This window comes from Vicugna pacos, chromosome 33 (assembly GCF_048564905.1).
Source record: "Vicugna pacos chromosome 33, VicPac4, whole genome shotgun sequence".
Lineage (NCBI taxonomy): Eukaryota > Metazoa > Chordata > Mammalia > Artiodactyla > Camelidae > Vicugna > Vicugna pacos.
In genome coordinates, this window is record NC_133019.1 from 19635967 (window position 1) to 19649866 (window position 13900).

The 13900-nt window shown below is 33.2% G+C and overlaps 1 protein-coding gene across 1 annotated transcript in view; it reads right to left on the reverse strand.

Annotated features, from left to right (window-relative positions):
- LOC116279082 (serine-protein kinase ATM) overlaps positions 1-13900 on the reverse strand; it is a 114580-nt gene that overhangs the window by 68770 nt on the left and 31910 nt on the right. Inside the window, exons 19-29 of the mRNA XM_072954171.1 lie at positions 12875-12957; positions 12628-12783; positions 11752-11827; positions 11500-11630; positions 9456-9576; positions 7625-7798; positions 6564-6724; positions 5310-5556; positions 2366-2481; positions 1273-1399; positions 595-794 (exon numbers count right to left, since the gene is read on the reverse strand). Of these exons, the coding sequence (XP_072810272.1) occupies positions 595-794; positions 1273-1399; positions 2366-2481; positions 5310-5556; positions 6564-6724; positions 7625-7798; positions 9456-9576; positions 11500-11630; positions 11752-11827; positions 12628-12783; positions 12875-12957 (1592 nt within the window). The remainder of the gene's footprint in view (positions 1-594; positions 795-1272; positions 1400-2365; positions 2482-5309; positions 5557-6563; positions 6725-7624; positions 7799-9455; positions 9577-11499; positions 11631-11751; positions 11828-12627; positions 12784-12874; positions 12958-13900) is intronic.

Here is a 13900-nt window from a genome sequence, read left to right on the forward strand (position 1 = left end):
TTGTTTTTATGAGGGGGAGGTAATTGGGTTTATTTATTTATTTCTATTTGGAGGAGGTACTGGGGACTGAACCCAGGACCTCGTGCATGCTAAGCATGCGCTCTACCACTTGAGCTATACCTTCCCCCTCTTTTTTTTAAATTGAAGTCTAGTTGATTTACAATGTTTCAGGTGTACAGTAAAGTGATTCAGTTTTATATATATATACATATATATGTGTATATATATATATATACACACACACACACACACACACATACATATTTTTTCTTTTTCAGATTCTCTTCCATTATAGGTTATTACAAGGTGTTGAATACCGTTCTCTGTGCTATACAGTACGTCCTTGTTTTTATCTATTTTATATATAGTAGTATGTATCTTTTAATCCCAAATTCCCAATTTGTCCCTTCCCAACCCCATTTCTTCTTTGGTAACCCTGTTTGTTTTCTATGTCAGTCTATGTCTGTTTTGTAAATAAGTTCATTGTATCATTTTTTAGATTCCACATATAAGCGATATCAAGAAGCATACAAATTTTCAATTAAGGTAAGAGTAGAAAAACTACTTATATATTTGTCTAAATATATAATTTACCTTTTGTTGATGTAGTGAATCAAAGTATAAATAACATCTCGAAGAACAAAGGCCCAAGCTCCACCTAAGCCACTCTTTATATCTTTCAGTAATAAACTAACAAACAGGTGATATATTTTAAGAATTCTGTGCTTTTTATAAACATTGTTTGTCTCAGCTGCTTGCACACATATGGCTAGGAGGATTTTCTGATAGGAGTCCTAGAAAACAAAGATACATTTAGTAAAAATTTGTCTACTACTCAGCCATAATAAATACATTTTCTATTCAAAATACAGAATTCTAAATCACATAATTTTGTTTTGGGTTTGCTATCAAAAGTAAAATATTACATTCAGAATATTACTACCTTAAACTACAAAACTACTGTCTATTTATTTTCAGATAATAAACTATAATTAAATAGCATATTCTTAAAAATACATATATACACATATATATTCTCTGAGCCAATGACTAAAATGCCACAAAATCCAGCCCTGATATGTGACATATTCCAGTTAATACTGGTAAGTAAAATACCAAGATATAAACTTGCAAATGAGTGTTTTTCTTAATTTATTCAGATGAATTTTCCATTTGTTTACTTTTTTTTCTTTAAGATGCACTTATACAGATTTTCAAGCTGAAAAAGAAGGACATCTCTCTTCAGTTATTATGCTAGGAATACATACTTACAGGACTTTTGGAAAGAATTTCTAAAATGCTTTTAAGCTTTGTTTTATGGCAATTACTGATATAGGCAAACGTTGCTTTAATCACATGTGATGGAAAATGAGGTGGATTAGGAGCAGGATCCAAATCCCTAAGAGTTATAGAAAAAAATACAGTCATCATTTCCAGAATAAAAGGATCAAGAAAAACATTTTCATGTTACACCAGTGAAAATCCAGAAAGAAAATTTGTATTATAATAACCCAAAATTTTAAAAATGTTCTTCTACTCAAAAACTAGACTTTTAATAAAATCACAAATGACTTGACACAGTCTATATGCATCAGGCAGAATATCTAAGTACCTTAACTTACCAGAGCTTAGTCAATTTTAAATAATTTGCTTTAAAATCCCTTTATAAAGTTAATAGCAATTCCACAAGTGAGACTTAGTATCACTTCACTTCAGGTATGAATTAAAGCTTTATGCTAACACTATAAACAAACTAATTCTTAGAACACAGCAATCAAGCACTGTATCAAATGAAACTATATATGTAAAAGTAATTTAGTAGATATTATTACTATTTTATATGCTTAGCACTGTAGAGCATATAAAAAGGTAAAGGGTGTTTTCAAGTAGCTTACAATCAAGCTGGGAAAATAACTCTAACATTCATATACAAACAAGTGGGTTTCACATTCAAATGAAATTGTAGTACACTAAGATTCTGCTAGTTAAGGAGCGTGATAAAGAAAAGGTGATACAGAACGCAAGTCACAGATAAGGAGAAGAGAACAAGGAATAACCTGCTATGAAGAAGAAAATTTCAAGAGACAAGAGATAGCACAATGCTCAATATTACAGAAAGACTGAGAAGGAAAAGGTCATTAAATCTGCAAACAAGGTGGTTAATTACAAGAGAATTACTGTGGAGAGGCTACAGTAGAGCATGTAAGTAATTACTACAATTCAAAGGGAATTACTTTAAAAGGAACAATTCAAAAGCAGAGTACACGCCTAACAACTGAAATAGACATTTGAAGGTGCCAACCAATAAACCTCCCAAGGAACTTCTGAAACTGCATTTCATTCTCTAAGTTAAAAATACTCATACCCTGAAAAATCACAGGGGTCAGTGCTCTGGCTGGCACCAGACGTTGCTGGTTCGTGTAACGTCATCAGTAACTCCACCACAATCTCTGGTAAATTACTAATGAATAAGTGATCAATCTGCAAGGATATAAAATTAAGATACATTTAAGTTTTTATGTCTGTGATCTTTAAGACAGCTCAGTGAGCTCACGTTATTGCCTCATTTCTGAAATTATTCAGTGACTATAGAAAGAAGTAGGTGACCAAAGATCTAAGATTTGCAAGACATAAAGTGTTAGCTTTAAGAGTTATCCACTTTTTTCTGCTATGAAGCTGACCTACAGACTGAAAGGAAAACAGAACTCATACCAAACAACACTCTCTTAATCCAGTTCTTTCGTATAATTTTAAAGAATTATTTTAACGACTAAGGCTTCAAGGTCTAACCTGAAATTCCTCAACCTAATAATTTCCCTGCCAACCAAATTCCCCAATGATCTATACTGCTCATCAATCTGCATTTTATTCTTATTTGAGAATGCTATCTCACTTAGAGAACTTTGCTAGTAAGAATTTCCAGTGACTGGCAATAATCATCTCTTTGTTCCCTGCATGATTTTGCCCCAGATTTCTACTTGGTTGATATCCCAAATTCTGAGGCCAGCTGCTACCCACATGGCCTGTCATCAGGTGTAGGCTAAAATCCTCCCCGACAGGAGCAGGCTCTTCATGAATCCACTTCCTGCTACAGGTAGCCTCACAAAGGGCATAAGCTCTCTAAATGGAAAGAATGGGTATACTACGTTACACCTCAGCCAAATGAACTGATGACTGTGAAGTCTTGAAGGTGGATTCATAGCTCTCCAAATAAGGCGTTACAGTGCTTTAAACCAAAAAGGCAAATGGATGATTTACTATCTTTCTCTCTTCCGCGTGGACGTTTAGAAATACTTCCTAAGAACAAAAATATTCTGGAAAGTGACAAGAAAGAAATCTAGTGTAAAGATCCTAGCCTTTCCCTGGGCTTATACATTAGTTGTCATGTCATTATTTCCAACGTTTCAGCCCTTTTAAAAATCCAGCCCCATTTCAAAGCTTATCTGGAATAAGTAAGTACAAGGTGGCTGAGTCTGATTAATATCAGAGAAGAAAATCAATAACCTTCCTTGCACACAGATGACAACTGACCTCACTAATTTCATATGATTCTCTAACAAGCCAGATCTGTAATGTTTACTAAGGTACATACAAATTATTCAGATGTCTGGGTATAGCTAAACAATCTTATAACTCTGAATATTTTAGGCATTCAACAATGAACAGTTTTACAAGACTCAGACTGCTAACAGTTGTACCAACACTTATCCACAGAAAACAAAAAAGAACCTTGATTGATTCAGAGAAACTGTGTATTAGAGAAACAGAGAAAAATTAACTTATAATGACAACTTAATACTAAATGAAATTGGGACTAATAAAAATTTATGTCTTTAACCAAGAAGCCAAGAAATTATTTTTAATTGTTGCATCTCTCCATTCTTGAGACTGGCACTTTAATCAGAGTTTAATGTAATCACCTTTCCCTTCTGGACTTATTCTGACTCTGAACATTGCTATCTCTTGGTTTGAATACCTGAAAAAGAACAGTTAAGAGGAGGCCTGCTCAGAAGTCGAAGCTGGGAGACTGGGTGAAAGGGGCTAGAAACAGAGTGTCTCTCATGAACCCCACACCCTCTGCCATGCCAACACCTGTCCCAACTGCCTTTTGGGGCAGGAGCTCCTCTGCTCACCATGTGCCTCTGGGCTACAGACTTAAAACCAGCTCTGACTGGCAACGGTCCACCTAAGCCACTGAGAGACTTGCTGCTCCATTTCTTGGTTCAATACAGATAACTGGGCAGCCAAAAACAGAATTTCTTGGCTTCTCAGTTAAAGACATAAATTAAATTTTTATTAGTCTCAACTTCATTTAGCATTAAGTTGTCATTATAACTCTTGAAGTTTATCCAACTATAATACTAATGTTGACCAAGCTTGGTTAGTCTTGTCTTACTTATACTTAAAAAAAAAAAATTGGAGTGACCAATCTTCTTTTACCTTAAAAAGTTTATATTTGTATTTTAATATAAGTTGCCTCAAATAATTATAGATATATATATAAATTACTATAAAACAAACAGAAGCTGTTAGATCCTTTTTAACTTGACTCCATCTTTTATCAAATAATGAGTACTCAATATATACTAGGTAGGAAATTCAACCTTCACAGTACTCACAGCGAAGATTGATAAAAACCAATGAACATAATACACAAGTAACTTTTTATCATGTTAGAAGGTAGTAAGTGTCATGGAAAAAGGAAAAAGCAAGGTATGGGAACTTGGGATTGTACTTTTCCATGAAAGGTGAAGAGCTTGATGAGATTAAAGACGAAATTAATAGTTATTTTTTTAAGTTTCTTTTGCACAGCACGGGGAACTATGTTCAATATTTTGTAATAATCTTTAATAGAAAAAAATAGGAAAACCAATACATGTATGTATATGCATGACTGGGGACATTGTGCTATTCACTAGAGACAGACACATTGTAATTGACTGTACTTCAATTAAAAAAAAAAGGAAATTAAGAAGATTTTGTATACTTTGTTCAATAGTGCTTGAATTTAATAACCAGTTTGCATTTGAGTATTACTGCCAATTAAAGAAAATTTCAAAAAGGAAAAATTGATATAACTATTCCAAAGTTCTTTTTTAAATTTCTGATTAAAACATTTCATTTAAAAGTCAGTCAAAAGGAGAGAACATTGTATAACAATAACCAAAAAATACATGGATAACCTATGCTAGACAGTGATTATTTAAACAGTATTAAATTTAATAAATGATGCATAAATAGCCTTAAAGTTTTAGTTATACCTCAGATCAATTAAGGGGTAAAAAGTACGGTAAACATTGAAGACATACCTGTTTTCCTAATAAGTTTTCATCTTTAAGCATATCATAGACTTTGGTAGCAGTCTCTCTTTGCTGCGCCATCCCACTGTCTCCGGTACCCTCATAAGCGAAGTACGGAAGAATATTTACAAGAATCTTTGGAAAGCAATCTGTCAGAAGATGTTTCCAATCCTCTTGAATCTGATTAGCAATGGACTTCACCTCATCAAAATGACTTCTAATCACCAGATGTGGAATCAAAACTTTATAACAAGACCTAAAAATATAAAAATTAAAATTAAACAGGTACATTACATGTAACTTTTCAAGTAAAATTTTATAATATAGTCCTTAAAATAATAAAATGTTTTAATAAGCATTAGAACATCACTTCATCTAGATCATTAAGCATTCTTACTCTAATTGTATAAATGGAGAAATGAAGTTAAGTGAATTCTAAATAGTCACACTAGAGAACAGAGGTCTTAGAGTATACTCTAAGATCTAAGACCAGTTCTATGATCAAAAACAAGTGAGAATTGAATTTATATTTATTTCTTCTGCATAATCAACTTATGTAAAATTATTGTAAAGTGAAATACAAAAACAATTTGTAAATTCAAATAACTGTAAATATTACTGCCAAATGAATAATAAAGACCACTAAACAATTATGAATTGCCTTCCCGTCATCCTGATACTTAAACGTTATTCTTTAGTTGTTTCAAACCTCTTCATTTTCAAAATTTTCTTCTCTAGACTTAGAGTTAGCAAAATAAATATTTGTAAACTTAACTTTTCAATTAAACAGAAATAATGACTAAATGGCCCACAGTCAAGCAATAGAAAAGGTAAAAAGAGTCAGCCACTAAAAATTTACCATTGATATTTCATAGAGAAGATTACTAAATATTAAAGCTGAAAGGGACCTGAAAGATCTCCATGTGTAACTCCCTTACTTTACAGATTAAAACACCAAGTCCCAGAGGCTGCATATGTGGCTTCCCAAACATCATGTAGCTGGTTATTGGCACAGGCAGGACCAGATCCTAAGTCCACTGACGACCTTCAGTACACTTTCAACAAAAAAAAAAAGCTGTCCTGACTTTCACATTATCATTAATAACTGATTTTATTTATTTATTTATTTGCTCTTTTTTTGGGGGTGGGGGGGCCTGAGACCTCACTCACGCTAAGCCTGCACTCTACCACTGACCTATACCCCCATCTCCTATATCTAATTTTAAATTAAATATATTTCATATATGCCACACATAAACCTACCTATAGAAATCCTCGATGTTTGTGTAGTTTAACAAAATAAAAGGAAAAGAAGATAAGCTGTATTGAAGATTAAGCCATTCTAAAACCAGATAATCCAAGTGAGAAGCCATGAAGTCTTCTAAATGTCTGTATCCAAAAGTTTCAGAAACTTTCTCTAAAACCTGTTCAAATCAAAAAAGGAAGTCAATGTTTTAAGAAAGTAATGAAACAATAAATCATTTAAATCCTTGTTAATATCTATCTACAGTAAGACTTTGATGCATTATTTAACTTTGCTATACCTAGATTTATTAATCTATGAAATGGAGATAATAAAAGTACCCACTTCAGCAAAACTAAATGAGAAAAATGTATTTAATATAATTAGCACAGTGCCTGCCACATAGCAAACCCCATAAAAATCTTAAATGAATAAAAACAGAAAAATATGTTGCAATTTTCAACATTTGATTCTATTTCAAAGGAAGGTCTAAAGTATAATAATTCTTTTTCTCAGTCCTAAACCCAAATGAGAAAAATCCAAACACTATATTCCACTTATAATAATAATTAGGTAGTGTAATTGTATAATATATCTTTTTAAAGTATCCTCTTACTTTAATTCTAAGAGGTAAAAGGTTAACTCATCTAGACTGATTATTTATCGGTTAGCTTACTGCAAAGCTCACTCCACTGGAAACCACGCGAGCAGAATGCTGAGCGGTGTATCAGGCCATGATCTATCACTGGTTCATCATGTAAAAATCTACAATGGAAGGCTTGGAACTTCCCAAACCATGAATGCTGAGGTGGTAAAACAGGGCAGGGGTGAACATTCTACAACACTGTGCCGATGTAACTGCAAGGATGGACCTGGTCTTCGTAATCATGCAACTTAAAAGCTTTACAGCTCTAAAAATTGAGCTAAAACATTACTGATTTTCAACATTCCAAATCTAAAACATAAAACTGTCTCCAAGTCTTTAATAAGGGCCACATTAAAAACTAGGTTTAACTTTTTTTTAAGTGTTGAAAAGTTACCCAAGGAAGATTATAATCAAAAAATATTCATCCATAGGTACCTTTTTAATGAGGTGAGGCTCTAATCCATTCTCTTTCACAGACTTGCATAGGGCGAATAAAGCCTGTTTTTCACAGACAGGGCTACAGCATAACACCACAGCTATCATCATCAGTAAAACGGCTTTCCTATTACAAATCTCATCCAAAAATTCAGGGTTCTCAGCTCTGTGGGACTTCAGAAGAATTTAAAAAACAATAATGCAATGTAAATATTTAGATATTACAAATAAACCAACCAGACTAAAACCAAAGCACACACCGATAACATCTAAGCAACCAGTGAATAGTTTTAAATTCTATAGTGATGAAGCCAAGAATAGAGATTATGAGAAAATACTTAAGTTTCTACAGTGGGAAAGTCTGCTTTTGATAAGGTCTTATAGAAAGAATTGCCAAACAGTTCAATGAAGTATAAAGCATTTTAAAGAAAAAGAAAGAGAAAGAAATTGCAGGAAAGTGAGAGAGACTAAAAGCTTTTCAACCACCAAGTATTATCTTCTAAACCATTTATTACCATTATAACTTAATATACATAGCTCTTTATTCTTTAAAAATGTCATCATATATATTACAAAAAAAATCAGTAAAATCACGCAACTAGATAGAATGATATATTCTACCAGCTTAATAATCAATCATTATACTACTGCAATGGATATGTACATTTTTTGACTCAGTATACTGGATAGAAATTTCCCTTCACATCAGGAAAACTTGCTATTCACTGATTGTATTTCTGGTTCTGATACAAAAAAAAGGAAGGACCTAATCCTTTACTAAACAGCAATCACTGACATGTTTGAAAATAGCTGTGAGGTTCCCACTAAGTCGACTCCTTCACCTACTCCTTGTAAGAGACAGATCTACAGACTCTGTAACCTTCTAGTGAAAAATCTACTTTTACTGAGAATGAAACCCTACATGCTGGCCGTCCTCTAAAATGAATAAAAGTTTCAAGTTCTTTTCATGAATTTATTCATCACAGTCTGCTTCTACTAATGACATCTAAAACAGAATTTGCTTTTTGTGATAACCATTAAAATGTTGATTCATGTTATGCTCTCAAGATGTAAAACTTCTTAGGTCTTTTCTCCCAATGAACTGCTGTCAGGTCAATATTTTCCCTTTTGGCACGTGACTGGCAGATTTTAAAATATATATTATACATTATCTCTATTATATTTTATATTATTTACACTCATTTTCCCTATCTATTGAAATCTCTTTCCAAATTCACATTCTTCCCTGCAACTTTCCTTTTCAGGTTTGTGCTATTACAGAATATACAGTCAGTTGATTAACTGCCTCACATAATTATAACAAACAAGTTAAGGCATATATAAATGAATAAATTCTACTACTAAGACAATTCTTGCCATTTTAGGAAAAAATATTATTCCACAAAAAAATATGAAAATTATAAGGTTCACTACAGAGCACAAAAATAATTTGATCTTCCCAATTAGAGTATTTCTTCTCAATCCATTTCTTCCTATTGTCACTTGTCCTGTGAATTATTTTTTAATCAGATCTTACAAAAAATTCTCTTTAATAAAAAAGTAAGTCATTTATACTCCCATGAAAACTCAGGAAATTCTGCTTTTCCTACAACAATGCTACACAGAAGCTGAACTGAAAGAAACTGCCATTATTCAACCAATTGTGACCAATAAATAAAGCAATTTCAATTAATTCATACAAGCTGTTCTAGTCTAAATTTACACTGTGAACTACTGGATGTAAACTGTCTTAGGTCAAACTTCATAAAGTACTACATGGTGTATTTATAGAAAGTATATAATAACAGCAAATATGCATTACTAAAATTACCACTTCTCTCATTCCTTCCTGAGCTTTCAAGTAGGCATTTTCAAAAGCTGTTTGCTGAAGCTTCAGAGGAAGTGCTTTCAATAATGTAGAAGAACGTCCTTGTCCCATATGCTGAAATAATCTTAAAAATAAAAAGCAAAAAGTAAAATAATTTTTAACCTTCAACCATACTTTCAAAGCATGTCATAGGACACAAATAAATCACTTGGTGAGACACACTTAACATACTAGGTCTCCTTTCAAAAGACCACAGAAATGTGAGTCCATTTAGAGGTTCAGATCCACTGCTTAATATTAGGGTCTTTCCTACAGACTCCATTTTCTCCTAGAACTGAATAGCACTGAAAAGGGTCTCAAAAGATCATTTAGCTTATGGCCCAAACTTGAATATCCCTGAACTCAAAATAATTAGAAAAGAAAAATTGTCCTCTGGTCAAATACCAATTAGAAGAAACCACAGACTCCTACGTCAACCTCTAAGACTTAATCAACTTGAAAGTGGATAGCTTTAACGTCTTGATGTTCCATTAAAAAAAATTTTTGTGTGGTACGGAAGAGTTGAACAGTGCTTTCCACATAATGGACTACCATATTTAAGAACCATTCTTTAATTAATTTTTTTCTTTATGCTTCTTTAGTAATCAAAATTTATAAAAGTATCACTTTTTTGGTGTTCCTTTGATTTCTTCAGTTTCTCTAATCTCTCTTAAATAGCCTAATATTACATATCTAACAAGTAAACAACTAATAAATAAATAATAAATGCTATGTTCAAGCCATTCATGAATTTACATTTTTGAATCTCAAAAGATTTTCCAATGCCACCACTACTGTGCTTTATTACATTCAACTTATGAGCCTCTGTAACCCCAGATCTTTTAACTTCAGTATATTTTTTTCTACCCTTTAAGGACCTGAAGTAAAGCACACATCCATTAGCAAACCCTACAAAGCACTATGGTTTTACTGAAAATAGTTCTAAACCTAAGGAGTTAGATACAATGTGATTCTGATTTATGAAAACATTACTGTCAGCGTATCCTAACTTTGGACACAGTAAGTTACCTAACACGTATTTATGCGACTACAGGACAATTTCTTTACAGTGATTTTTGTTTGTGTGTTTTATTTTTGTTTTTATCTGGGGGGGAGTAATTAGGTTTATATATTTATTAAGTTACTTTTTAATGGAGGTACTGGGGATTGAACTCAGGACCTCATGCATGCTAGGCATGTACTCTAACCACTGAGCTAAACCCTCCCCCACCACATAGTGATCTTAAATTACTGGTCACTTACATTTGAACAGTAAAGTTACTTAAATGACTTTCAGTTTTGATGTTTTTAAAGCATAATGTAATTTATTTTTTCAAATATTAATTGATTTTACAAATTATTAAACACCTGGCACATGCCAAGTATTACTTTAGGTATAAATGCTATATAGAAAAATAAAGCAGAGAGGTGCTTTATCTACAGGGAGTGTGAGGTGGGAAAGATACAAGTAGGTTACACTTCAGAGTTTCAAAATCAATTTGATAACCTGATTAATGTGCAGTTGTTAAAAAAATTAATATTTGCTTCTCCAGGTACTCAAATAAAACAGATCCCTGTGAGAGAATCACTCTAGTGCCCAACTGTATGCTCAGATGAAGAAATGACTGTAATTAGCACAAGGTAAAATGTGCTAATTTTCATTTTACTAACTCATATAAAATCTCAATAATATACAAATATTCTGCATCTCCCATAAGTAGTAACAGACACATCTCATTCAACTCAGTCACTTAACTACCTGTAAGGCACTGAGCAGGTTACTTTGTCTCTCTAAGCCACAGAGTTCTCATTTATAAATTGGAGAAAACAATAGTACCTAAGTGATAGAGTTGTCAGAATTAAGAGAAAAGATAAATGCCAGGTGTACAGTATATGCTCAATAAATGTTCTCTATTTTTAATACCACAATTGATGACCTACGACTGTACTCAACATTCAACTGCTGTCTGCAGCGCTGCGGGCACTTCATGAATACTTGACCCATTACCTATTGACTGATTCTGCAGCCAACATGCGAACTTGGTGATGACTATCAGCAAGAAACTGCGGAAATATTTCGTTTACAGGAAAGTCTTCTTTCATTACATTAAGAATAGCCCATTTTGAATAAGGATCAGCCTATGGGAAAAGAACTGACGTTAAATATGAAGAGGAAAATCACCCACTAACAGACAGAAACAAAGACTGTTTTAAAATTTTCAATGGAGACCTTATTAATAATTAATGCAGAATAACTCACCTCAAGCAAAGTTTTAAGGCATTTTACTAGTGCCATTCTTACAGAAAATGTGCATTTTCCCTCCTTTGCTAAGTGCCTGAAATAAAGTGTTTCAATATCAAATAATTATTCCAATAAAAGCATAGTCAAAAGAAAATCACTGGGCAATAAGGTTATTCTAGGTTGCTTCTAAAATTTCTTTCCATTCTAAATTTAATTCTCATTATGTTTCATATGCCAACATACTCATATTCCAAAAAATTTCAACTAAAATTGGCTTGAAAAGGAGTTCATTTTAATGTATATTATTTGTGTCATATGATTATGCATCACTTTGGGGCTATCATATTTTAGCTAACCATGTTATGCAAACTTGCTTTCAGAGGAAAACATTTTTAAAATTGCTGTGTTGTTACAGAGAAGATTTCAAAACCACATTCTATACTGACTCAGAAGTCCTCACCTGTCAAATGGCATGTGGGCTCTAAATTACATATATGTGCTCTGCTATAAGTATCCTGGTATTACCTCACACTGTGACTCCATACATGAAATAAGCAGATAGTATAAGGCCGATTTGTCCACTTTAGGAATGTGAACTATCTACTCAACTGATTAAGACTTGCTGCACTTTGCTTTTTTCATCACACACGTCAAACTATTAAGGGATTCAACATTCTCACGGAAATATGCTAAACCCACTTTGGGAAGCCAAGCCTTACACAAAAAGCAATATAGTTCTTCAAGCATTTAAGAAAAGAAACACAAATTACATTATACTATTGTTAAAAGACTCGAGGATTAGAAGAAGTCATTAATGCAGAAATGCAAAGTTTGCACTTGTACCCAGAAGTAGCAAAAGAAAAGTAAGAACGCCACAAAACAATCTGTACCTACCAAAATGCTCCAATCACTGTAAGAAACTGTCCTTGAGCATCACTTGTGTTCTCAGTGTCCGTATCTCCTTGACACAGGTTCGTCACTATACGAAGGACATGGTTTAAAATGGTTTTACAAACGTCTTGGTCACTGCGATACAAAGAACACACATTGCTGTGGTGGAAAAACTTTATCAGTGTAACAGAACACATCAGTTTAGTTTATAAATTTAGAGTGAACATTATATATGGTTTTAATTTCTTACGATAATGGTTTTAGAAGTTCAACAACATCTTCCATTGGCAAGGGATGTTCTTCTCCAGGAAGTTCCTTTAAAAGCACTAGATACTAAGACAGTTGGAAAAAAAAAAAATCAGGTTTTTTTTTTTCCCAAATACCACTTACTTAAATAAGTAGACATACGTAACCATAAATTCATATGTAAACATGGGCACACGTGCACACATACACAAAAGAGCAGTAAATTTCGGAGAGGCGACATAGTTTAAAAAAAAAAGGGTTTTGAAGTTAAAAAAAAAAAGTTTTGAAATCCAGAGCTGGATTCAAATCCCAGCACCATGACCTATTACTTGTATGGCTAAAAAATTTGCCTTGTCACTGAGCCTTTGTGCTCTCACCTGTAAAATGGGGACATAGCACTTACCTGGCCAGATTACTTTGAGTATTAAAAGAAATAAATGTAAAACTCCAGCATTTATTGTAGTAATCCAGTAAGTGATAGCTGTCATCACCATTGGGATTAAGAGCCTGAGCAAGACTCTGAAACTGTATTACATCACCAGCCTCTGAAAACAATGCTTGGTGATAACTTCAATGGTTAAAAACTATTCTATTAATGAATTTTGGAAAGCAGTAGTAATTACGGGCAGAGAAGAATCCATATACCCTGACCTATCTCCCTATAAGGCCACTTTGTAAGGTTCTCTATGGCTACAATGGGTATAAAGAGCTACTAAGTAACTACCAGTTATAACAGCAGTGATAACTAGTTTCTGAGAGCTGCCACATGACCTTCTTAGCTGTAATAAGAAATCAGCTTTTTTTTTTCCCGTACCATCTATATGCAGAAAAATGTTTCTTATTCTTCCTGATATTATGAAACATTAATTTGGACCATGTTAAATATTTGCCATGAGAGTCATGTGTGATGTTACTAAGTATCTGGAAGTGATTTTAAACATCAAAGCTTCAATAAAAGCATACAGCCCTCCCCACTGGCCAGGGCTGGAGACTTGACCAAAGTGTTTGCCAGGGTTGAAACCAGGGACCA